Source organism: Mustela nigripes, chromosome 11 (genome assembly GCF_022355385.1).
Source record: "Mustela nigripes isolate SB6536 chromosome 11, MUSNIG.SB6536, whole genome shotgun sequence".
NCBI classification, from domain to species: domain Eukaryota; kingdom Metazoa; phylum Chordata; class Mammalia; order Carnivora; family Mustelidae; genus Mustela; species Mustela nigripes.
In genome coordinates this window covers 29745639-29771323 of record NC_081567.1, presented here as the reverse complement: position 1 = coordinate 29771323, position 25685 = coordinate 29745639, and the positions used below count along the sequence as shown (strand labels likewise).

Here is a 25685-nt window from a genome sequence, read left to right as displayed (position 1 = left end):
AAGAGAGAGACATCCACGCTATGTTGTCAATTATTAGGATTGTTTCTCAAAACACAAATCAATGACCCCTCCCATAATTTCCCTCCCAATCTCTTGAACATTCTGGGTACCTTGTACTTATCCACAATTGGCAGCCTGATTGGTCCATCAACTGATCTATTGAAGTTTGGCAAATTATCCAGGTAAGGAATAAACGGTAATCCACTGAGAACATAACAATATCCATTAAAGAGTATCAACATGAGTATCATAATTTTAAGACTGTAATTTTAGATGAAAAACACAGCTATAATACATTCTTTCCATCCACATACTCTTCTCATCCGACCCCATTTATTATCTGGTTCCTCCCTTTCATTCCTCAGAAAACAAAAATGTAACAAAACAGCCCCACAGATAAAAAAACCTTTATAGCAAATGGCCTATATCTGGAAATAAAGTGACTACATTCTTTTTAAGGAGAGACAGTGAGCAGAGGAAGAGGGCCAGAGGGAGAGAAAATATCTCAAGCAGACCCCAAGCTGAGCAAGCAGCCCGACGGGTCTTCTGACCCTGAAATCATGACCTGAGCTGAAAGCCAAAGTTGGGACACTTAATCGACTGAGTCACCCAAGTACCCCTGAAATGACTACAATCTATTGCTTAATTCTTATGGACTTTTCCAGCTCTCAAATCAGGGATCTATAAAAATAATTTCCCATTTAAAACTACAGTGCATGAACTGGGAGGCTTACTATTGCCAAGAGAGCAACGGTCCTCAAATTCATTTACGGATTCAGTACAATCCCCATTAAAATCCCAGCTGCCTTTTGGCACAAAGTGACAGGCTGATCCTAATGTCCATACAGAAATTCAAGGGACCCAGAATAGCCGAAATAGTCTTGGGAAAAAAACAACAACAAATTTAAAGACTCACACTTCCTAATTTGAAAACTTGAAAAGCTCTAGTAAGCAAGACTTTACCTAACAACAACAACAAAAAAAGCTTTTTTAAGATACTCTTTCAAAATGAAACACACATCTAAACATAAGAACTAAGACTTTAATAACCTTAGAAGAAACATATGGCTAAGTCTTCATGACTGAATTAGGCGAGTTTTTCCTAGGTTTGACACCAAAAGTGCAACCAACAGAACAAAAAATAAACTGGACTTCATAAAAATTAAAACCTGTTGCGCCTCAAAGGATACCATCAAGAAGTGAAAATACAGTAACAAAAAGACAACCCAATTAAAAAATAAGCAAAGGTGATGCTATTTTTAAAGCCACAGTTACTTACATCGTTTTCTGAAATAACTTGAAAAGACAAAGTTTTTCCACAAGAGAAAAGGTTACTTACGTGTACCAAGGACAAAAGTCTGACTGCTCTTTAAGATTTGCTCCCGTCAGTCCTGAGCATGGCATGAAGTGAATGTCCTTTTTGGGATTGAAGCCAACTTTTTTCAAAAATGGCACTAGTTTCTCTTTACATTCTTCATATCTGTAAGTATTTATAAATAACTCAATCATAATATAAAGCAAGTGGACTCTAGGCTCATTATTAAACAACTTCAGGTTTTAGAAAAACCCGAGGGGGCAAAAAAGCACAGGGTAGCAAAACCACCCTTTACTCCGTTCCCACGCCTGCAAACACTAGTCCGACGGCCAAAGAGCTAGTCCGACGGCAAAGCTCACCTCTCGTTGCTCCAATTTACCGTTGGATCATCCATCTTATTAATAAGCACAATCAAGTGCTTCACACCTGCCGTCTTTGCCAACATTGCGTGTTCTCTCGTCTGTCCGCCTTTCTCAAATCCAGTTTCAAACTCTCCTTTCCGAGCAGAGATGACCTATTCCAAGAAATACAGTTTATTCCTACATACTCAGTCAGGTATACCCCCTGAGCAGTGAAACAGCTTTCCTTTCAGTTGTCAGAAGCTTTTTGCAAGGAAATACCAGTACATGAGCTATAACCTGCGTGCTTTTGAATGTCACAATGTCTAATTGGCTTCAGATTTCGGTAAATGTTTCTTCTGATCCCCCATCTTCCAAAATCTATGTTGCAGTTCAAACAAGTATGTGATTCAGTGCTGGTACAGTAACAAAACAAACAAAAACCACCCCGTGAAACAACTGAGGCCTTAAGAAAACAGATCATTTCTTACTCAGTTCTGCACCCATGGCACACACGGTATGTACAAAGTGGACCCAGCCTGGCATTTAGTGGGTACTAAACTCTGACACAGTTGACACAGCCATAGGTAACAGCAATGGCAGAGAAAAGATGAAACACGTTTTCCGAAGGGAATCCAATTACGAAGATCTCTTGAGCAGATGAGTGAGCCGAAAATGAAATTTGTCACTGTGTCTTACAGCACACTCCAACCTCCACTTCAGCTTTGGGAGGATAAACTCAAGCACTGAGCGGGGCTGCTCACAAATGTGCAGGTGAACCGGCAAGGTCATACTTACCAGTACGGCCAAATCAGCTTGAGAAGCACCACCTATCATATTCGGGACAAAACTCTTGTGGCCAGGGGCATCCAGAATTGTGAAATGTTTCTTTTCTGTTTCAAAATAGGCACGGCCCACTTCTACTGTTTTACCCTTGTCTCGTTCTTCCTGATTTGTATCTAAGGCCCAAGACAGATACCTGAAATAATTTGAAAATAAGGTTAACATTGCTAAAAACGTAAGGTTTTAAGATATTCCCCTAGCACTAAAGGCGTAATGATGACATCCAGCCTTGTGTTCGGCATACACTTAAAATCATCAACAGGACAGGGGTGCCTGGCTGGTTTAGTCAGTGGGGCACACATCTCTTGATCTTGGGTTGTGAGTTTGAGCCCCACAGAGATTACTTAAGAATAAAAAAGCCGTTTATTTATTTTTTTTTTTAAATCACAAACAAGACTAGACTGAAATGAAAATCAAGAGAATGAAACTTGTATTACTGTGATTCAAACACCTGGGAGCTTTTACAAATATCCAGTCAATTACTGGGTATCCCCTGATTTTTCAAAGTTCATGTGATGCCACTTCCCTTTTATAAAAGCCCTATGTCAGAAAAAATTTGAAAATTAAAAAAAATTAAATAAATACCTATATTAGTACCTGTTTTTGCTTACTGAAAGATGCAAGTTGTGAGGTCAGCAGGAGCTGATCTACTCTGTAGTATAGGGGAAAGGAAACCTCTCCTCTGTTATGACACCACTTCAGACCTCACACACTTAGATAACTAAGTAGACGACATCAGCATTAAGCAGGCAGTCCTTCCCTAACTGTAATTTATAGTGCCGTAAATGTCTACTATACCAAGTTTCTCTGTTCTTCTCTTTAGCTTCTCTTTCATATTTCTCAAGTGTCCTTTTGTCAACCATTCCAGTCAAATACCTGGAAACAAAGAAAAAAGAAGTAAACAGTTACAAATTATTCAGAGAAGTCAAGAAGCCCTTCAGGGGATTTCAACTCCAGAACACAGCTATTTTAAAATAAAGGAACCACTGATGGATGCTGAAATCGAAGAAAGTATCACAGGGGAAGATATTTACATGGTCTCAAATTCTCTCCTCCCAGATAAAGGGGAACAATAGTAACTTTAGTGCGGAGAATCCTGGCAGACAACACGTTTGCCAAGCAATCCTGGCTAAGAGCACCAGAAGTAGAGAACACACTGAGAACTGACGGGAGGCACCCCTGACAGGACGCTCTGGGAAGCGCACAACATGGCCCGTGTGATAGTCCCGCCCGACTGTACAACCTCAATCTAACCGTGAAAAGGCTCAGTCGAACCCACACTGAACAGCACCATCAACAGCGCCCTCCGGACTAATGACAGTTGTGAGTTGGGGAAGAGGAGACTCGATGCAGTGTCGTAAGCCGGAGGGGACTGAGACAGAACGACTGAAATGTAACGGTGAATCCTGGAAGCCAAAACTGACACTCATAGAGAAACTGGTAGAATTCTAGTGTAAGAGCCACAGATTAGTTAATAGCACTGAACCAATGTTATCCTAGTTTTGAGGGCTGTACTACGGCTATTTAATGTGTTAACGCTAGAGGGAAGGCTGAATGAAAGGTATATGGGAACTCTGTACTGGCTTTGTAACCTTTCGGTAAGTCTAAAATTATTTCAGAATAAACTTTTTTTCTTTTTTTTTTTTTTTAAGATTTATTTATTTATTTATTTGACACAGAGAGAGAGAGAGAGAGAGAGAGAGAGAGAGATCACAAGTAGGCAGAGAGGCAGGCAGAGAGAGAGGAAGGGGAGCAGGCTCCCCTTGAGCAGAGAGCCCGATGCGGGACTCGATCCCAGGACCCTGAGATCATGACCTGAGCCGAAGGCAGCGGCTTAACCCACTGAGCCACCCAGGTGCCCCCAGAATGAACTTTTTTTAAATCTTTCTGAAGATTTTATTTATTTGCCAGAGAAGAGAAAGAGAGCACAAGCAGGGGGAGCAGCAGCCAGAGTAGGCAGAGGGAGAAGCAGACTCCCTGCTGAGCAGGAAGCCCCATGTGGGGCTCCATCCCAGGACCCTGGGATCATGACCTGTGGCAAAGGCAGACACTTTACTAACTGAGCCACCTAGGCATCCCAGAATAAACATTTTTAAAAATTTATTTTAGAGAGAGAGTGCAGTGCGATTGGGGTTGGGGGGTGGGGTGAAGAGAAGCAGACTCCTTGATGAGTGCAGAGCCCCACACGGGGCTCGATTTCACGACCCTGAGATCATGACCTGAGCCAGAACCAAGAGTCGGACACTCAACTGACTGACTCCCCCAGGCACCCCAGAATAAAAACTTTCTTAAGGGGCAAATATAAATATATATAAAAGAAGTGTTGTCTAGGTAATTAAATCTTATTAATACATTTCAGAATTTAATATTTTAAAAAAACTATTCAAAATAGTAATTGTAAAACAATTCCTTAGAAATACTGAACTGCTTCCCTTGACTCAATCCAAACCAAAGCCTTCCTGTTCAAGCTTTCATCTCTGTGGGTTCTCTGCAGAGTCATCGACAGTGCATGTTCTTAACCAGATGAGCACAGAATCCTAGTGAAATGCCCATGAAAATTACAGCCTGTAAGGAAAACATATACATTCTCCTAATACACAAAATCAAATGGGTCCAACACTTCCATCCACAGAGCCTTAGTTAAGGATCCTTACTTAGTAACTTAAAGGTGTGTTGTTGAATTTTCAGAAATAACTGGGAAGATCACCAACTAAGATTACAAGGCAAGACAATGAAGATATGCCCTCTAGATCCTCTGATGATACAGTTTAAAGAAACAGATCTAATACAGCAGGGATTAAAATTGTAAAACCTTAAAAAAAAAAATCTCTATCTCCAATGTGGGGGACTTGAACTCACAACCCTGAGACCAAGAGTCTCAAGTTCTACGAAATGAGCTAGCCAGGGGTACTGAAATTATAAGACCTGCTAATTAAAAAAAATTTTCTTCAATGCTAGAATCCACTGCTGAAGATCAACCAGGGTGTTTTCATACTCGGACAGCTTCTGTATGTAATAAAAAGTTAAGATAACAAATTATCTTAGCATGCTAGCTAGACTACTGGTCTTTGATTAATCCACCTAGGATTTAAAGAGTTGATGAGGGGCACCTGGTGGCTCAGTAGGTTAAAGCCTCTGCCTTTCGGCTCAGGTCATGATCCCGGGGTCCTGGGATCGAGTCCCGCATTGGGCTCTCTGCTCAGCAGGGAGCCTGCTTCCTTCTCTCTCTCTCTCTGCCTGCCTCTCTGCCTACTTGTGATCTCTGTCAAATAAATAAATAAAATCTTTAATAAATAAATAAATAAAGAGTTCATGAATAAGGAATAAGCCCCCCCCCACGACCAGATTCATGTGCTGCTTTTCATTATTCCTAAGAAAATTATATTTAAAGCAAATTATGATTTCCTATAACCTGGGGTTCTATATTAGCTTTTATTTTCCTTTAAGAAAAAAATTTTTTTTTTTAATTTGAAAAGAGACACAGTGAGAGAGGGAACACAAGCATGGGGAGTGGGAGAGGGAGAAGCAGGCTTCCCACTGAGCAGAGAGCTCGATGTAGGGATTTGATCCCAGAATCCTGGGATCATGACCTGAGCCACCCAGGCGCCCCTATATTAGCTTTAATTTTTTAAAAATCTAAAATACAGCCTTCGTAAATATACTTAATGTTCCAGAAGAGTCTGACAGCGATAATAAAAGAATTTTAGGGAATACCTAAAATCTATCAAAAAATACTAGCAATTATCACACTGCAAAAATTCCTTCTTAACATCACCTTTCTTTTCTTTCTTTTTTTTTTTTTAAAGATTTTATTTATTTATTTGAGAGAGACAGTGAGAGAGAGCATGAGTGAGGAGAAGGTCAGAGGGAGAAGCAGACTCCCCATGCAGCTGGGAGCCCAATGCAGGACTCGATCCCGGGACTCCGGGATCATGACCTGAGCCGAAGGCAGTCATCCAACCAACTGAGCCACCCAGGCGTCCCTTAACATCACCTTTCCTTACAGGTTAAGGTCTTTATAGCATTTTCTGGAGACCTGTTTTATCTCCGTTGTAGGACTGTATGTTTACAATGCCCAAAATTCATTCAATCAAGTTAACTCTATTATTTGACAAAAAATACAGACTTGGGGCGCCTGGGTGGCTCAGTGGGTTAAGCCGCTGCCTTTGGCTCAGGTCATGATCTCGGGGTCCTGAGATCGAGTCCCACATCGGGCTCCTTGCTCGGCAGGGAGCCTGCTTCCCTCTCTCTCTCTCTCTGCCTGCCTCTCCGACTACTTGTGATTTCTCTCTGTCAAATAAATAAATAAAATCTTAAAAAAAAAAAAAAATACAGACTTACATTATTTGTCCTCCAATGGTTGACTTGCCAGCATCTAAAAGGAACAACAATATCAATAATATGCAAAGTACAGGCATAAAGGAAAAACAAAACAAAACAACCCCCCCCCAAGAACCCTGCTATGTGCACTATTACCAATTAGCACATATAATTACATAATTTCAGTTGTAAAAGAAGCTGCCAAGACCTCTTGCACCCAACAATGACTTATACTGATAGAACTACTTTACTGATAAGCAGACTTTTTCAACAGACTGCTCTCTGACCTTCAGCTCAAAGCACAGCAGCAAAAGAATATAAATTACCCAAGGGGAATCTCAGGGGAGAGCAAAAGTAGCCAAAGGGCTGTGAACTACATTTAGGTAGTCTGCCTTTCACTAATATTAGCAAATACAGATGTTCCTTTACAAATTTCAAAGGAGTTCTTGCTACTAAAAAAGTAGTATGGTGTAGCATTATATCCAGGAGAAAGCAGAGACTAAGGGAAACAAAAAAGGACACATGATTCTGTGTTCCCTTCTCATGATTCTGGGCCTAAGTCAGATGGTCAGACAACATCTGAGCAAATTAAATAGGGTTTTGTTTTGTGCTAAACCGGTTATCTGACAAACATCCAGAAGTCACTCCAAATTATTTTCTTCATCACACAAAATTAAAACTAGGTTAGATGAAGCTCATAAAATTAACACATTAACTGAAGTTCACACAGAACAACAGGCCCGTTTTCTAGGATATTAATTACCAGATGTCATAATATGATTAGCCACCATTGGGGGGGGTCTACAAACCATTGTGCATCCCATACAAATATACTGAAGCTTATTTTCTTCCAGCTTCCATGCCATTACACAATTATTTATTTGTCCAACAAAAGCGCTGGCGATATTTTGTCAGCTAAAAAAATCTAGCGAGTTAAAAAATCAAAACATTTCACATTAATTCTGTTCAGTTCCAATAAACATCTCCAGGTAGCTGTTCGATGTAGCTAACGACAGGTCATTGCTTCATTGCAGAGGAGTGCAACTTACCTACGTGTCCGATGAATACCACATTTACGTGTTCTTTTTTAGGAGCCCCAGGGGGTGCGACCACAGATTTAGGTTTTGGTATTTCCTCTTCCTCCTCCATCATTTCTTGGGTGCCCTCCTCTGGGGGTCTTCCATCTCCCAAGGAACCACCCCCTAACTCTGCTTCACTTATTTCTTCTTTGTGCTCCCATGATTCTTCCGGGGACATTTCTGTCTCCCCATTTTCTACTGAAATAAGACATTTAACTTAGTATTCTGAAAAAGACTTACAATCTGTACTGTAAAACACAGATGCCTTTAAACAACAAATAGAACTTTGCATATTTAGCTCTATTTCCTAACATCTAGTGAAACATAAGCAGGAAAATCTCTTTCACAACAGAAAAGGATCACAGCTTTCAAGTCAGCCCCACTGCTGACATCAGAGCTGACTCAGAGACTCTGAGAGACTGCTATTTTAACAAAGCTTCATTTCCATAAGGACAAACTGGAAACAGGAGATGTCCCGTTCCTAAGGGCCCAGGGATTCCAGTGTCAGGATGTCCTGACAAAGAAAACAGGAAAAGTTTAAAATCGGAACGTGCGACTTATAATACCTTTGCTTTTCCCTCTGCAAGTCATTTGGTATCAACTTTATCAATGACTTGGGGAATCCGACACCCTTTAGAGTAACAAGGTTGCAAAAAGGAAGGAAATTTTTCACAAAGGACATGGAATAAGCACAAGTCCTTCAACTGCCTTTACTGCTCTTCCACTCAGCTTTCCCATCTGCGGTCACTCGGGGTTATCACTCGGGGTATCACTCGGGGTATCGCTCGGGGTATCACGGCAGTGCTCACGGCCACCCAGTCCTGCTTTCTAAATCCCAACAGCAAAGACTCAAAGTCAGTTTTAAATGCCGGCATTACAATAAACCACAACACTTACATTTGCACCTTACATCCTGAAAGGGTTTCATATTACTGTATTAATATGGTCAGAAATTTTCTTACCAACAGGTTCTGAAAGTTCCATGCTAACAGCTGAATTTGAACCTAGACAAGAAATTGAGATATAATATGTATTTACAAAACAATTATCCAGGCTTCACACACTATAGACAACTTAATGTTTTCTCAATTAGACATTCAAAGGGTCGTATCATAAGAAATTACCTTCACACAATAATGACTGTTCCTCCTGAGAAGGTTCCACAGGTGCTGTTTAATAGAAATAAGTTCAATTAAAAATTAAGTCCTATACATCCATTTTCATCTATCTTTTAAAATACAGTAAAAATAAAATTTCAGTAACGCAACAAAAACCTCAATAATGCAGACCAATAGCAACTAACTCAGGTGTTCACATCAGAAGTCTCTGTTTAAAAATTCTTTTTAAACATCGATGACTATAGCCGATTTTACATTTTCAGTAACTGAAATGTATTTATAAAGGTATGCTGCTTCTCTTAATTTGCTTCATAAAACTTTTCCAAGGCATTATAAAAGTAATCTGCAGCCCAATGCAGATCAAATTACTAAGTTCTGCTCAACAAATACACATTATGACTTCTCTAAATTCTCTCTTGGTAGCTCTAGCCCAAGAAGGCTATGATTAGCTCTTTTTAAGATCCCATAATCACACATTATTACTAAGATCCTTGAATAAATTCTACTGGATGCCAACAAAATAAAAAGGACATTCACATGAAGTCCTTGAAATGCAAAGGATCCTTTACAACATGTCAGAAATGATGATTACAATGAAACCAGTTTTGCCCTGTGTTAGAATTCTAAGCTCAAGCAACAACCCGGTTTCCACAGAACTATTTTTCCATGCAAATCTACTTATGACATCCCTGGAAGAGAGGAATGAGAAACATATACTGATTAATTTACAAATTTATAAATTTTAAAAAATATCTGATAAACCTAAATGATATTCCAATATGAAAGTGCCCTTGCTTCAAACAAAACAAAACAAAAAACTCCAAGATGCAAAAGGTATCAAAGAATCTGAAGTCACCTGAACCCTGCACACCAAATAATAAATAATGAATTCATAAACTGCAAAGCCTGTATTTAAAATCTCTGCACGGAAACACCTGTAAGTCTAGACAGTTTGGGGCCCACTCTTCAACAAGGTGAAGTGTTGAAGGAAGTGATTTCCTGTTCCTGAAAGGTAAAGGGCGACCAAGTTCTTCCAAAAGAAGTGACATGCTGAGTGTCACTTGGAAAGGTCCCTGTAGAGTGGAAAGAGATAACTAGAGAGGGGGGAAAAATACCACTGGCAGAAAGACCAACATCACCACTACAGGCAAGCACGCCCCACGAACCTGTGACTGGTCCCACCAGCGAGGAGGGGCTGCGTGCAAAGATAACTGAGGCCTCATCTGGCAGGAGGAGGAAGTGAAAGGTCTAAGCTGACCCCAGTCTACAGGATTTGAATATAAAACAGAAACTTTAAAAAAAAATCATTTGAACAAGGTCTGGGAGGAAACAGGAATTATATTTCAGATGTAACAGAAGTTACCTTTTTTTAGTTTTCCCATTTCAAAGAAAAGTTTATGGGTAGGGGAAGGAAAAATTGCTCAATTTTCAGAGAAAGCCAATCTGTGCTAAGTAAATCAAGTTCATAAGCCTCCCTCGGGCTGGAGGGGGCAGCACAGCGTTAGCGGTAAGGGGCAGGCGCTAAGCTGACGCCGCCTGCTTTAAATGCCGCCTTGCCACTTGGAGTTGTGAGATGCAGCTCCGTCCCTGGACTTCTGGAAACCACTTGCCATCCACCTGACAGGACCGCTGAAACAGCTACATGAGAGAATACATTTGCTTGGTGTCTATTAAGTACCTCCTGGCACCAAGCAGTATTCGACAGTCGAATCTCTCCCCACTAACCTGCGCCAGGATACTCTCAACCCTACCAACCAGCACAACTGACTATTAAATGTGTGCCAGGCTGGACCGAGGCACCCACGAACCCACACAGTGCTGGAGGCAAGGGCAAAGTAACTCCAAATGATTTTTAACAAGCCCTGATGTGCTGACTCATTCAATCCCCTCCAAACACCCTAAAGTCCGTAACTGCAATCACTCCATCTAACATTCGGACAAACCCGACCCAGCTGGGCTTTTCCAACTTAAGACAAGCGCCATCTCGCCTGTCTTCAAACAGCCCCTGCTGAAAAATTACTCGATAAAAGTACACTGAGTCAGAGATGATGCAGTTAGTGTGTCAAGGCCGGAAAAAGATCATGTAGTAAGATACCCCGAACTGAGGCTGAGCTTTACAAAACCCAACAATACACATACCTGACCACCCAGTTCTAGAACCAAGTCTTGGGTTTACAAAAACACAATACACACAGAGAACTGTAAGGCACTTCTCAGAATAATGACATCAGCCACGAGACCACCTCTGTGGCTGCAGAATGCACCTTAATGAAAATCTGCTCACAGCTTTATTTTTCAAAACATCCTATTGGTAATACATCTGCCTTAATTTTGTAAAGCTCACAGGGACAGAGAGAGTCAAGCACCAAAATCAATTAAGTGCTTAATATATACCTCGGTATTAAAGGGCCCCAAAATAAAAAGTTGACCATACCTTCCCCAAGGTGGAAAAAAGCTTTCCATGCATCCAGACACAGATCACATTATAAACCTAATGGCAGTGTTATTGACATTCATGAACTGGTATTTCTGCAACTATGAACCAGAAAAGTCAGATAGAGCACAATATTCTTTTAAATTTAAATTTAAACTTCTCAATGTAATTGCATCCGGCCTTCTCACATGCACACAAATATGGAAAGGTAAACCTTTCCAGTTCATTCTACTCATAATGCATATCACATCCTGACTCTACTAGCACCAACAAGCCCAGGCTTAGAATTCTATTGGGGCCCAAAGTCATCTGTTCATGGTCAACAAACGGATAGCCATGATTGCTCAAGTCCAGCACAGTTCATATTCCCAGAGAAGGAAAAGTCAGTAAACCTCCCAAGAAATAAGGAGTGACATTATGGTTTCATATTTGCCAATGGTGTTTCCATGTTCAGAAATACACCTTGTCAAGTATTCAAAAAAGGAACAATTCTAATTAAGTGGGAAAGTAATCAGTGCATCAGTGAGTAACCTGCCATATCCCAAATTAAAAGGGAAACTAATCCTCTGGTTCATGATAAAGGAAGATTAATGAAGTAGGTGTGATACTGGGTATATCACCACAAATTTTAAATCAAGAAGTGAAAGATGTTACCAGAACACTGTCAGACAGTATTACTGCCTGTGCTTTAACACCGATGATAATCTGAATCTTACAACTGTTAGAGAAGATCTGATCCTGGTGAAATAAGCCAGACACAAAGGGTCACATGCTGTACAATTTCACGCATATAAAATGTTCAGAATAGATAAATGGACAGAGACAAAGCAGGCTGGAGGATGCCGGAAACTGGGAGGAAGGGAAGGGAATGAGAAGTAATTGCTTAATGGGCACGGGTCTCCTTTTGGGATGGTAAAATTTTAGAACTAGACAGAGGTGGTGACTGCACAACACTGGCTGAATTAGTCACCTTAAAATGGTTAATTGGGGGTGCCTGGGTGGCTCAGTCATTGAGCGTCTGCCTTCAGCTCAGGTCGTGATCAGAGAGTCCTGGGATCAAGCCCGGCACCGGGATCCCTGCTTGGCAGGAGGCCTGCTTCTCCCTCTCCCACTCCCCCTGCTTGTGTTCCCTCTCTTGCTCTGTCTCTCTGTCAAATAAGTAAGTAAAATCTTTAAAATGGTTAATTGTGTGTTACATGGATTTCACTGTAATTTTTGTTTTTAAAGATGTATTTATTTGAGAGAGCGAGCAGGAGGAGAGGGAAAGAGAGGGAAGCAGACTCCACACAGAGCATGCAGCCCAACACCAGGCTCAATCTCATGACCCTGAGATCGTGACCTGAGGGGAAATCAAGAGTCAGACGCTGAACCAACTAAGCCACCCAAGCGACCCACAATTTATTTCACCATAATTTTTATAACAAGTATATTTTTAAAAGATCTGATCATGGCTCTTTCAGTCGACAGAGCATGAGACTCTGTCCTGTTAGCGAAATGTTATGCTCATTAAAGAAAAAAATAAAAACAATGTTAGTGCTGTCACAGAAGTCATAGTGTGTTACATTGTACAGAAGTGAAAAATGAGTTTCTGCTGTGATGGACATGTCATCTGTGCTGCTGACAGGACAGTCCCAGACAACATGTGGCTATTAAGCATTTGAAAGGTGGTACCCCAACTGAGGGATGGAATTTTAAATTTGACTTAATTTCAATTAATTAAAGAGCCACAAGTAGAGGCTCAGCGGGTTCAAGCCTCTGCCTTCAGCTCAGGTCATGATCTCAGGGTTCTGGGATCGAGCCCCACATCGGGCTCTCTGCTCAGCAGGGAGCCTGCTTCCTCCTCTCTCTGCCTACTTGTCATTTCTGTCAAATAAATAAATAAAATCTTAAAAAAAAAAAAAAAAAAAGATCCACAAGTGCACAGCTCTAGCTGCTCTCACACAGCTTCCTCCATTGTGAGAACCGGCCACACCCGACGCTCCACTTTCATCACACTCCAGGCCCGGCCCACTATCTGAAGGCTAAGGATCCCTCCTCAGAACTCCTCTAGGACAGGACCCTCCCTTCAATTATAGGTGCATAGGTGCACACACAAAGATCTTCGTTCTGGTTCCCCAGGAGATCACAGACTTCCAGAACGATGGCGGTTTTCTGAAATACGGAGACTTTTTTCTCTACTCCTGTAGTCCCCACAGGCTGGCCCAGCACATGTACCACAGAAAAGAAACACACAATTGATTTTACTGAATTTTTTTCCGCTTTCTTTTTGTTTTTGCAGGGTTAGTTCCTCGTGGTCTTATTGGTTCAGTTTTCTTTTCTTTTTTTTTTTTTTTAAGATTTTATTTATTTATTTGACAGGTAGAGATCACAAGCAGGCAGAGAGGCAGGCAGAGTGAGAGAAGCAGGCTCGCGCTGAGCAGAGAGCCTGACACAGGGCTCGATCCCAGGACCCTGAGATCATGACCTGAGCTGAAGAAAGAGGCTTAACCCACTGAGCCACCCAGATGCCCCTTGGTTCAGTTTTCTTAGCAGTCTTACGTTTACTACGTTCCTGTCAGGGCTCAAGAGAGTAAATGTGAGAGTAAATGCCATGTGCCAACTTTTTAACACGGGGTTAGAGAAACAATATCCAAGAGATGCACAAGTACAGCGTGGTAAGGAAGGAACCCTTCTCTGGAGCTCACGTGACCACGCAGTCTCACCAAAACTGCACGCTGAGGTGTTTTTCTCCCACAAACAAAATCAGAGAACAGTAAAGGCAGACATCAGAAAGAGCCCACAAGAACACGTACAAAGGCCCATGGTTTTGCTCTAATTACCTAACACTCTAAAAATAAAAGGCATGATGTCACAGTAGGGAACACAGCTGTTTTAATGATTTTACGTCATCGTTTCCTAAGACGCACGAAGACGCAATTTCTAAGTATTACTTTAGAGCACTGTCTCCTTCTGAGAATGTTAGTTGGCTCCCACTGAGACAGAACACGGAGACAGTGGCATAGCCCACACACTCGGGCTCCTTTTCTGAAAAAAGCATCTCGGCCAAAAAGATCTTTTAATATCAAATCACCAGGAAAGGGCTAGCAGAGTAACCATTACGAGAATAGCTTTGAAATCAGACCTAGATTCTAATCGTAGCTCCTCCGTTCAGTCATGGATGTCACCTTGCTAATTTCCTTAGCTTCTCTGAGCCTTAATTTTCTAATCTGTAAAATGTGTTAACAGTACCTACAGTGTGGTGAAGATTCCACATTAAGCAAGTGTTAACTGCTCAGTACATTTATGATTACAACAAGCAGTTAAAAGTCCCATAGTAATAACAAAAATTTAAGAATGAAATACAAGGGACGCCTGGGTGGCTCAGTTGGTTAAGCCGCTGCCTTCGGCTCAGGTCATGATCCCAGCGTCCTGGGATCGAGTCCCACATCCGGCTCCTTGCTCCGCAGGGAGCCTGCCTCTCCCTCTGACTCTGCCTGCCACTCTGTCTGTGCTCGCTCTCTCTCTCTCTGACAAATAAGTAAGTATAATATTAAAAAAAAAAAAAAGAATGAAATACAAGAAAGGCAAATTTCTGAGTGAGAAGACCCTCGCTGTTTGGAGTATTAGCTCTAGGCATACCCTCCTTCCCATTATTAAACAGTGATGTGTGCAGAGAGCACTGAACAAGCAGCTGGCAAATGTGGATTCTAGAATTAACCATGGCATTAAAGCTTTAAGTGACCTTAGGCCTTCACTTAGCATCTCTAGGCTTCAGTTTCTTTATCCAAAATGAGCCATTTTATTACTGCTGGGGTCACTCCTAGCCCTCACCTTCCAAAACCCTACTTACTCAATCACTTACACAATGCTACGTACCAACCTGATCAGGCTTTCTGTAGAGTTAAGTCACACTGGATTCTTCAAACAACCCTACAATATTCATCTATGGTTTATATCCCACCTAAGTCAAAAACAATTTAAGGTATACCTAAAATGTATCAACCGAAACCATTTCAGGCTACCCCAATAAGGTACAAAGAGAACAGAAAAAACACGTGTATGTGACCAAAATCAACCCCCAAAGGAGATGTAGACAGAACGCTTAGCAGTATGGAACACACTGGAGTTCTGCAGAAATGGTCAATCAGGAAACTGCCCCAAGGACATGCACAAGGACACACTTTTTGTTTGTTTCAAGCGAAGTGAGCTACCATTACCTAATCGGAAGGGGGTCTGGAATTTGTGTCACCACTCTCAGGCCAGGCTAATAACAGATGCTCAGAAAAACCTTACTGAATGTTTCTCTCACCTGGGAACTAGAATTATGCTGGGAATCTGGTTCAACTTGGAGTAAGACACAATCAGCTTTCCTCAAAACAAAGCCACTTATGAAAAAACCAAACACATCTACAGGCCAGCCATGTTTTGTTAAAATCTACTGAAAACAAGGATTCACACCTTGTATGAATCAACGATTGCAGAACAACGACTGTTCTCAGAACAATCAAGAATTAGGGGTGCCTGGGTGGCTCAATCGGTTAAGTCTGCCTTTGGACCCTGGATCATGATTCCAGGGTCCTAGGATCAAGTTCCCCATAGGGCTCCCTGCTTGGCGAGAAGCCCGCTTCCCCTCTCCCATTCCCCCTGTTTGTGTTCCCTCCCTTGCTGTGTGTCTGTCGAATAAATAAATAAAATCTTAAAAAAAAAAAAAAAAGAATCTTCAACTTCTTGGCCAAATTCTTGCTTCCCAAAGATTTTAAGAACTGTGAAGAGAATGATGCAATCCTAAATTAACAGGCCCAACAGATACACCACCAGGACTGCACTAACTCACTGCTGCTCATACAAAAGAGACAACAAGCAATGTAAAAAGAAAAGCCAGCAATGCTCATGGGGACCCGAGGCACAGCAGGGTACAGGGGCACAGACAGACGGGAGCTCTACTTGTGCTGGGAGGAACCACTACACTGTCCACCTGAAACTGACACTGTGGGCCAACTGTGCTTCAAGTAACAAAAAGAGAGAACCAATGCTCTACTCCAGCAAATTCCTAGCAAGCTTAGTAAAATAGAGAACACAAGGGTGGACTGTGTATATAAATCAGATCTCAATTTAAAGAAAGTGTTCACAAAGAACACTTAGCAGAAAATAGATGTGTAGTTTTACGATTAGGGTGACAGGACTGAAATGATTTACATAAGGAATCTGTGGGCAATTCCTCCTCTCAGCTTTGAAAACCCTCTACCCCCTCTGTAATGGCCCTCTTACCACTTTGGGTCTCCCACAAGAGTAAAATGGGTATTTGATCCATCCCTTTCTATGCTCCTTGAGGGATCACAAACTCTTAGCAGCATCCATTCAAGTGCCCAGCAAAGCATTCTGTGTTCTGAAGGATACATATATATAGTGTGTATATATATATACACACTATATATATAAGCAAGGCACAGATTCGCATATCAAAACATTCCGCTAATTCTGCTAATTCGCCCCAAAACATTATCAAACCTGTCTTTCATTCCCTTCTTTTCAACCAGAAAGACAATACTATTTTAAACTTTAAGACTTTACTCCCTGAGACACCTGGGGGGCAGAGTCGGGTAAGCATCCAACTCTTTGTTTCAGCTCAGGTTGTATCTGGTATATGAGATGGAGTCCTACGTGGGGCTCCATCTGCTTGGAATTCTCTCTTTCTCTCCTTCGTCCCTCCCTCTTGTGTGCACACACTCTTTCTCTAAAAAAATTAAAAAAAAAAAAAAAAAAGGTATTTCCTTCCCAGTGAACAAAAGCAGGCAAAACAAGGGTTAAAATCTGTTCTCTACATTTCTCTAACTCGCCTGATAAATTTCAACTGCTGTCTTTTCATGCAGTACCATTCCAGAAAAGAAGAAAAATAAGCAAGGGCAAAAGAATGCAAAAAGGTATGTACTAGTAACTACATTAAATAAAACCTGCCTGAAACAGGGTTTATTCCCAATCAAAATTTCTAACAGTGTGTAAAATCATGAAATAATAGCTCAAACTGATAATCAGTAAGTCAAGGCAGGAAAAGAAATAACCAGGAAGAATAGAAGATGAGGTAGGAAAAGAAGTGAAACTCCAGGAACAATACTTTCCCCTGATTTCCTCTGCTTACTCTATTCTTTTTTTTTTTTTTTTTCCAGATTTTACTTATTTATTTGACAGAGATCACAAGTAGGCAGAGAGAGGGGGAATCAGGCTCCCCGTCAAGCAGAGAGCCTGATGCGGTGCTTGATCCCAGGACCCTGAGATCATGACCTGAGCTGAAGGCAGAGGCTCAACCCACTGAGCCACCCAGGCTTACTCTATTCTTTACTGTCCCATGCAAGTCTGAGAAATCCTTGACAGAACTGTTCTTGCAGGCCTCTGGTCTTACAGAAAGAGAAACAAATCTCAAGAGTTTTATCTATTATCTATCTAAACTTACCTCTGAGTTTTCACAGGTATCGTTTAATGTAAATAAAGTCTAAGAGCCCTTCTGGACAAAACCAGTACTTGATCCTGGATCTTCTCTACTCCGGTGGCTCCGAAGAGGTCACCTTTGAGAGAGGAGTGATTAACAAGCATTCACCAAATGGTGACAGCTGCAGAACTTTGTGAACACACACTAAAACCACTGCGTACTTCTAAAAGGTAAACTGTATGGGACAGGGGCGCCTGGGTGGTTCAGTGGGTTAAAGCCTGCCTTTGGATCAGGTCATGGTCTCAGGTCCTGGGATTGAGCCCCGCATCGGGCTCTCTGCTCCCTCCTCTCTCTCTGCCTGCCTCTCTGCCTACTTGTGATCTCTATCAAATAAATATTTAAAAAAAAAAAAAACTGTATCGGACACCCCGGTGGCGCAGTCGGTTAAGCCGCTGCCTTCACCTCAGGTTATGATCCCAGGGTCCTAGGATCGAGTCCCGCATCAGGCTCCTTGCTCACAGGGGAGCCTGCTTCACTCTGCCTCTGCCTGCCACTCTACCTGCTTGTATGCTCTCGTGTGCTCAGGCTCTCTTTCATGCGCATGCTCTCTCAGACAAATAAATAAAAATCTTAAAAAAAAAAAAAAAAAGGTAAATTCTATAGTGAGTTATAGCTCAATCATTAATTTAAAAAAAAAAAAAAAGGAAATCCTGCCCCCACAAAAAGCCATTCAGCAAAACTCAAACACTACAAAATAAGAACATTTCTCTTCAAAATTCAAGTTTCAAATTTAAGGTACAACACCTTGGAGACAGTTCTGAGGGCCTACCGAGGACTGCTGGTGTTACTGCTTTCAATGGCACAGTTTTGAGAGAGGGTGGGCTGGTGGAAAGAGCACCACACTACTATTTTAGAAGCTCCAGCTGTTCCAAAAGTCCAGGTGCTCTGTATGGTCTGAATACGTCTCTTCCATAATCTCTATACTGAAATCCTAATGCCTAATGTGATAAAGTTAGGTGGGGCTTCTGGGAGGTCCTAGGTCATGAGGGTGGAGCCCTCACCAACAGGATTATCTTTCATTATAAAAAAAAAGGTCACATAGAGCTCCCCATTTTCTGCCTTGAGACACAGGAAGTTGGCAGTTGGTTATCCAGAACAGGGCTCTCACCAGAACAGGCTGAGACCCTGATCTTGGGCTTCCAGCCTCCAGAGCTGTGAGCAGTAAATTTCTGTTCTTTAAAAGCCACTCAGTCTGGAGTATTTTGTTACAGCTGCCCAAATAAACCAAGACACCAAGTAACCCTGATCACCACTGCTAAATCTGTTTCTCATTTAACAACAGCAACAACAAAAAGACTGAACTGGGGTGCAAAGTGGAACTTCAAGTACATTCGATCACAGGAAATGTTAGTTCTAGTACAAGTAACCCATGTCTTTTGTTTTCATTCATTTCAGGACCTCTACTTTAAGAAGCATCACGTAGCCAATTTACTTGGATCTGTAGAGAATTACACTTAAATGTGTTCTACTTAACCATTCCTTTGGAAACCTTTATTAAATTTTCAAAGGATTCAAGGTCAACACATGTCCAAGTTCTGACAGGGGACAGCTTAAAACAGCTAAAACAGGCATAACCAGCAGCCCTCCAGTAGGCTGAATGACACCTTGGGAAAAAGCATCTTCCTCCTCTTGTTCAAGGGCCTCTGAAACTACTTCCCCCCCAAAAAAAGAGAGAAGAAAGGAATGGAGGGAGGGAAGGAGGAAGGGGGGTAAGTAAAGAATTTTCCAGAGAAATGACAGATACTCATTCTAGACATACCCATTCTACAAGTCCTTCATTCTGGTGCTCTACCTCTAGATAAACACCTTCAAGAGCTCTTCTGGTATTTCGTTTCCAAAACACACTCACCACAAATTTCAGCTATGGCTAACAAAAAAAACATGCTTGCCCTACTGACTATTTCTTCACTATAAAAAAACCTGCAAATTTCACGGTTCCCCCTTTATGAATTTCAATCTAAGTGCTACTTCCAACTTTTCCCCGGCTTCTTCCAAGCACAGTTCCCTGCTCTAACGGTGGTATTTTATGGACCTCAATGGGCTGGAACATGCAATTCAACATAACTCTGGACCTCAATTTAGAAAATCTATTCTTTTCTAAATCAACATCCTACAGAGGAGCATTTTTTTTTTTAACATTAACAGGCATTTTGTAGAAGCACCTGATAAAGTAACACCAAAATAGGTTTCTGATAAAAAAAGAAAAACCTGACACCATGTAAGGAATTTTCTTACCAACAACCACTCCCCCACACACTTTTACAACTTCCACTTCTAGTAGTGTCACAGAGGAAAGGGTTAAGAGGAAAGCTGAAACTGGCAAATTATCAGGAAGAGAAAAGCAATCCCCCCCACCTAAGAGGTAGTGCCTAGCCACTCAACAACTGCCATCATTCCTGACCACTGCTCTAGGGATGGCTGTCCTTTGATAGCTGACGGCTCCATAGGCTGGAAGCGGAGTTCCAGGTTAGACCAAGCGGTGCTGGAGCCTCCGAAGGAAGTAGCGGGGAGGGGCAAAAAGAAAATGGCTGGATAAAAGGGATAACGAACTGGCTTAGCTTGGGCAGCCAAAACGGCTTGATCTAAGTGAAACAAAACAAAACAAACTGGATTTCCTTATTCAAAAAGAAAACATCAAGTGCCTATACAAATAAAAGAAATACCAGTCAAAAAAAAAAAAAAAAAAAACCAAATGCGAACTGTGTATCCACATATACACGGTGAAGTTATTTCTCCAGACTCTTTTTTGCCTCTAGGGAGAAAACCGCAGCAAAAGTTGGATGTTCACCTACCTTAGAAATACCAACTTAGAACTTGAAAGAGAAATGAACCATCCAGTGTCACACACAAGTTGTTGGGAACATCTGGGACCCAGTCCCCAGTACCCCGGGGTAAATAATAGGAAGGACATTCCACCTTTTCCTTCCTTTCCGCTCTTGGAACGGAGACGGCAGCTCCTCATATAAGCACCTGTCTCTGGGAGGTATAAAGCTCTCCCGCTTGACATTCCTACCCATCGGTTCCTGAACGCGTGCCGTCACTGAAGCAGAACACAGCACGATTTTTAAAGACTAATTGAAACCACAGCAAGAATGCCTACCAGCGCTGATGAGAACGGCCCAAGACGGCTACGGAGTCCTAACAAACGCTCAAGTGTGGGAACAGACTCGCTCCTGGCCCATCAACAGAGAGCCAGAGCGAGTTACCCCAGGCGGCCTGAATAAGGTACACGGTTTTCACGCAAAGGAAACTCCGAACGTGTCACTAAGGAGAAAGGTCCGAGCCCCCACTTCAGGAAAAGGGCGCAGAGATCAAGGCAGTTCCCTAACCCAGCAACGTTCCGGGGGAGTGACCCTAACTTCCTGACACTGGGCCAACTTCACAAGCCCACAAATGCTAAGGGTGAACAAGATCTTTGTATTGATGGCCAACAGTTTCTGCCGGATCGCAAGGCTGCAATGCATCTTGGGATTCCTTCAGGACTGTTCCGTGTCACAGGCATTTAAAACGCAATTACAGCCTCAATAATAGAAACTGCCGCGAGAGGCTCTCCCTCCTCCGCCCAAGGTGAAGGGGCAACTCGCGCATTCGTCCTCACCAACTCCTCGGATCTCTCAACGCCCACCCGACCCCCTCGTGGCTCCATCTGTCCTCACTTCCAGGCCTCGTGGCACTGACCCGCCGCGGCTCCCTCTCTGTCCCATACGGTCCCCACTTCCAGTGGGTGGTTGCGGCCCCCTCCCCGGGGGGGGGGAAGGGCGGCCCCCAGGCCCCGCGGGTGTCCCCCCGCACGCCGCTCCCGCCCCGCCGGGCCCTCCGCCGCGGCCGCCGCCCCGCGCAGGCCGCCTCCCCGGCCCCCGGCCGCCCCACCCAGGGCTGCCCGCGTCCGGCGCCGCTGTCAGCGCTCCACGTGCCGCCGGGCCCCGCGGGGCGCGCCGCCCGAGCCCACCGCACCCCACCCCCATCCCCAGGGGGCTCCCGGCCCAGGCCGGCTGCTCCCGCCCTCGCAGGCCGGCTTCCTCCCGTGCCCAGAGGCCGCCCCGCGCGTCCCGGCCCTTTACCCGGAGGGCCTCCCGCGCCGCTGCCGGCTCCGTGGTTGGGGGCGGCGGCGCCAGCTGGGGGCGGCGGCTGCTGGGCCGGGCCCCGCAGGAAGGACGGCACGAACTCGGCGGCGTGGACGTTGGGCACGAAGGGCTTGGCGTTGACGTTGAGTTGCCGGCTGAAGGCCGCACTGAGGTGCTCACGCTGGGCCTCGGTCGCCGCCGTCGCCGCCGCCGCCGCCAAGGGGCCGCCGGCGCCGCCACACGGGCCCGGCCCGGGGGCTTCCATGTCCGCCTGGTCCCAGCAGTCGGGCGCCGAGTCGCTGCTGCTGCTGCCGCTGCTGCTCCCGCCGCCGCCGCCGCCGCCACCGCCACTGCCCGGATCCATGATCGGGGGGGCCGTGTGTGTGGTGAAGAGAGGGCGGGAAATGGAGGCGGGGGCGACGGGCCGGGCAGGAGCAGGCCGCGCTGACCCGGCGAGGCGGCGAGGTAGAGGGGCCGGGAGCTAGCGACACAATCCCCGGCGTCGTCGCGGCGAAGGCTCCAGTCCCAACTCCGCACTCGCGACGACAACGGCGGCAGCCGCTCAACCCTCCTCGTGTGTGCGAGCGGATCTCCTCCCACCCAACCCCAACCACCTCCGACCGCCTCAGCGCCAACCCCACGCCGGCGCGGATTGACCCCTCCCCGCCACCCGTACCTTCGCCTCGGTAGTTCTTGGCCCTGCCCTTCCCCTTTCCGACTGTGAAGCGCAGCAGCAGATGGAACTACGAGTTCCGGCGGCAACCGCGCGACCCCGCTGCGGTTTTCCCGGGGGCCGACGGGAGTCGGAGTTCGGAACCCTCGAGCAACCGGAAGCGGCTCCGGCTCCCGGCAGGCAGCGCGAGGAGGAGGAGGAGGTCCAGTCGTCGCTCGGCGGCCCCACCTGTCACCGGGTGGGGGGCAGGGGTGGGGGCGCGTCCTTGCGCGACACTTCAATCGCCGGGCTAGTCCTCGCAGTCCAGTTGGGCTCAGGATGAGGGGAGACGGACTGCAGTTCTAAGGTCCGAAGCACAGCGGTCCCCTCCTGGAAGCCCTTCCTTGCCCATCACCAGCCCGTGCGTCCTCTGCCTGCCAGGCTCCCTACCTTGTGCTCTGTCTTTCCACCCTCCTCCTCCCCGCCCCCAGCCACATTTTTGCCCTACATTTCAAAGCCGGCGCTGCGCGTCTTACATTTTATGTATTCATTTGGTAGAAGAGCCCAAAGCCGTGAGACAGTACAACTTCAACTGCAGTGTGGCTCGTAAAGCGCTCGGGCCCAGGCTCTGCCCCGGCACAGGGGATTATTAACTGGAAACTTTGAATGACTCACCCGTCTGTTTGACTAGTCATTTAAAGCCTTCCCCCAAACTTTTCCATCCCTCCCTCCTCCCGGCCAAGGGCCTTGCAAATGAAACAGAGGATTGGCCTATTCCATGAAGGGTCCAGCTGTATGCAACTAATAGGGTTATTTTGGTGCGTCCCGCTTCTACATGCAGCATTAGGCGAAGTGCGCTGCGATTTGCTCTAGTATTCCCCTAGGGCTTTATTGACTGCTTCTGACTGCTTCTCACCCGGCTGAGTTTAGGTAAACATGCAGGTGGGGGCGGGGGGAAGCAAAAGATAAATACCTACACCCGATTATATGAAGTAGGAAAATAACGTTGTTCTGAGTCCCTGTTAAGTTTTCCCGCAATTCACCCATATGGAGCCCCAGCGGGGGGCGGCGGGGGGAGGGTGAAGGATGGGGGTGGGGTGGGGGAGACATATTGTTGCTTTTTTTCTCCAAGGAGTCTAGACAGAGTGCAACTAACGTGCTAAAAATTACAGAGTAAAGGTGTACACACAAAGAGAATATTTGTTTCTTTTTTTTTTTTTTAAGATTTTATTTATTTATTTGTCAGAGACAGAGAACGCGAGCTCAGGCAGACAGAGTGGCAGGCAGAGTCTGAGGGAGAAGCGGGCTCCCTGCCAAGCAAGAAGGCCGATGTGGGACTCAATCGGAGGAAGCTGGGATCATGACCTGAGCCGGAGGCAGCTGCCCAACCAACTGAGCCACCCAGATGTCCCGAGAATAGATGTTTCTTAACAACCGTATGTTATGGTCCAAATTCTAGATCTAGATGCGAATTGAAATTTTAAATACCTCTGTCTTCAAAGAGGATCCAGCCCACTAATGAGACCCCTCAAAAACAAAGCTGTCAGGTACCTTTCAAAACAAATCTATGCTAAAGTGGTTTGAAACTGGATTTAATATTAAACTAACAATTTTTATGAATGCTTTTTTCTTGAACTCTTAACACTCGGACTATCAAGTGATGTATATGGGAAGAAAACAGAGACCTCCATTATAACAAGCCTGGCTTTAAGTTTTTCTTCAGATCTGTGGCCAGTGGTCCCTGAAAACTTCTGGACATTGATTTTTCTTTTTATCCCCCATTAATACAAAGTTCAGCTTACAGCCTATTAATGTAGTTCTCTGAAGACCCATTTAAATCTTTCTTAAGAGTGTCCCACTTTAAAGTTGGTATTAAGTGATTGCCGTCGGATTTACATAGTACTTACTAACAATCAAGATAAAAACTCAGGATCTTCCTTCATATAAGGGAGACCTGCATTGCCTTTTGTTTTTTTTTTTTAAGACATGTAGCTTTTTGTTGTTTTTTTTTAAGATCATATTTATTTATTTGACAGATAGAGATCACAAGTAGGCAGGGGGTGGGGGAGCAGGCTCCCTGCTGAGCAGAGAGCCCCATGCAGGGCTGGATCCCAGGACCTTGAGACCATGACCTGAGCCAAAGGCAGAGGCTCAACCCCCTGAGCTACCCAAGCGCCCCCCTGCATTGCTTTTGAGACAAATATTTTTATCTTATATTCACAACAGGAAGAAAATACAGTGTGTCCAAAATAAAGTGCCTTCCCACTCAAGACTGGCACTCCCTAACATACTCCTTTTTTAAAAAAAAAAGTCAACACACACATAAACGCACACAGACAAATGTCAAAACAAGTAACTGACTCAAACAGTGATCCACACTGTCCTTTAAATGCTTTATCCTGGGATGCTGTACTCCAGTATCGTGTACCCGTAGGGCACTGGATGACCGGCCGCTCTTAGGTTAGGACTTCACATCGGATTAAATTAGCAGTGTCTTTGTGCTTTAGGTCTTATTCTAGAGACAAACCCTGCTGAGACCTGCAGTTTAGAAAATCGGTTGATGTGATTAACTTCCGGGACTGGGAATAGGATAATCATGGAAATTCAGGGAAGGATCCACTCCATTGGTTTTCAAAAGCCTTGACTTTCCAGGGTTGAGTCCCTGCTCCAGCAGGCAAGTGAGAAGTTCTTGGTAATTGCTGTTGTGCTAAGACTTAATGACTTGAGGTCAGCTTCTTTTCATCTTCTTTAGATTCCCAATGCCTGGTATCATGCCAGGCATAGAAAACGAAATGTTTCATCGGATGAATCAGTGCATCAATAGGGAATTTTCAACAATACTGCTCTTTTATACTTATTTAGGGCTGTCGAGACACAGGACTATGAACTTTTAAGAGTTTTCCCAAGGACATCCTGCTCTGTGCTGTGGCTCACACACAGGATTCACTTGACCACCGCTTTACTTCACAACGCCGTGCTTATTCAAGGTCTAACCCTAACCATGACAGAGAATTTCCATCTTGCGATGCAAGCCCCACCAGCTGGCATTCCTAGTATGC

General features: G+C 44.2%; 1 protein-coding gene across 2 annotated transcripts in view; it reads right to left on the bottom strand.

Annotated features, from left to right (window-relative positions):
* GSPT1 (G1 to S phase transition 1) overlaps positions 1-22684 on the bottom strand; it is a 34358-nt gene extending 11674 nt beyond the window's left edge. The window contains exons 1-10 of one of the 2 annotated variants that reach the window (XM_059415301.1): positions 22651-22684; positions 9020-9064; positions 8858-8899; positions 7866-8093; positions 6838-6871; positions 3295-3372; positions 2452-2632; positions 1675-1829; positions 1340-1480; positions 111-204 (exon numbers count right to left, since the gene is read on the bottom strand). In XM_059415301.1, the coding sequence (XP_059271284.1) occupies positions 111-204; positions 1340-1480; positions 1675-1829; positions 2452-2632; positions 3295-3372; positions 6838-6871; positions 7866-8093; positions 8858-8879 (933 nt within the window). In that variant the 5' untranslated portion in view covers positions 8880-8899; positions 9020-9064; positions 22651-22684. Of the gene's footprint in view, positions 1-110; positions 205-1339; positions 1481-1674; positions 1830-2451; positions 2633-3294; positions 3373-6837; positions 6872-7865; positions 8094-8857; positions 8900-9019; positions 9065-21971; positions 22624-22650 lie in introns of those variants that run through there. The other variant, XM_059415300.1, reaches the window with a different exon arrangement.
* Positions 22685-25685: the final 3001 nt, after the last annotated feature.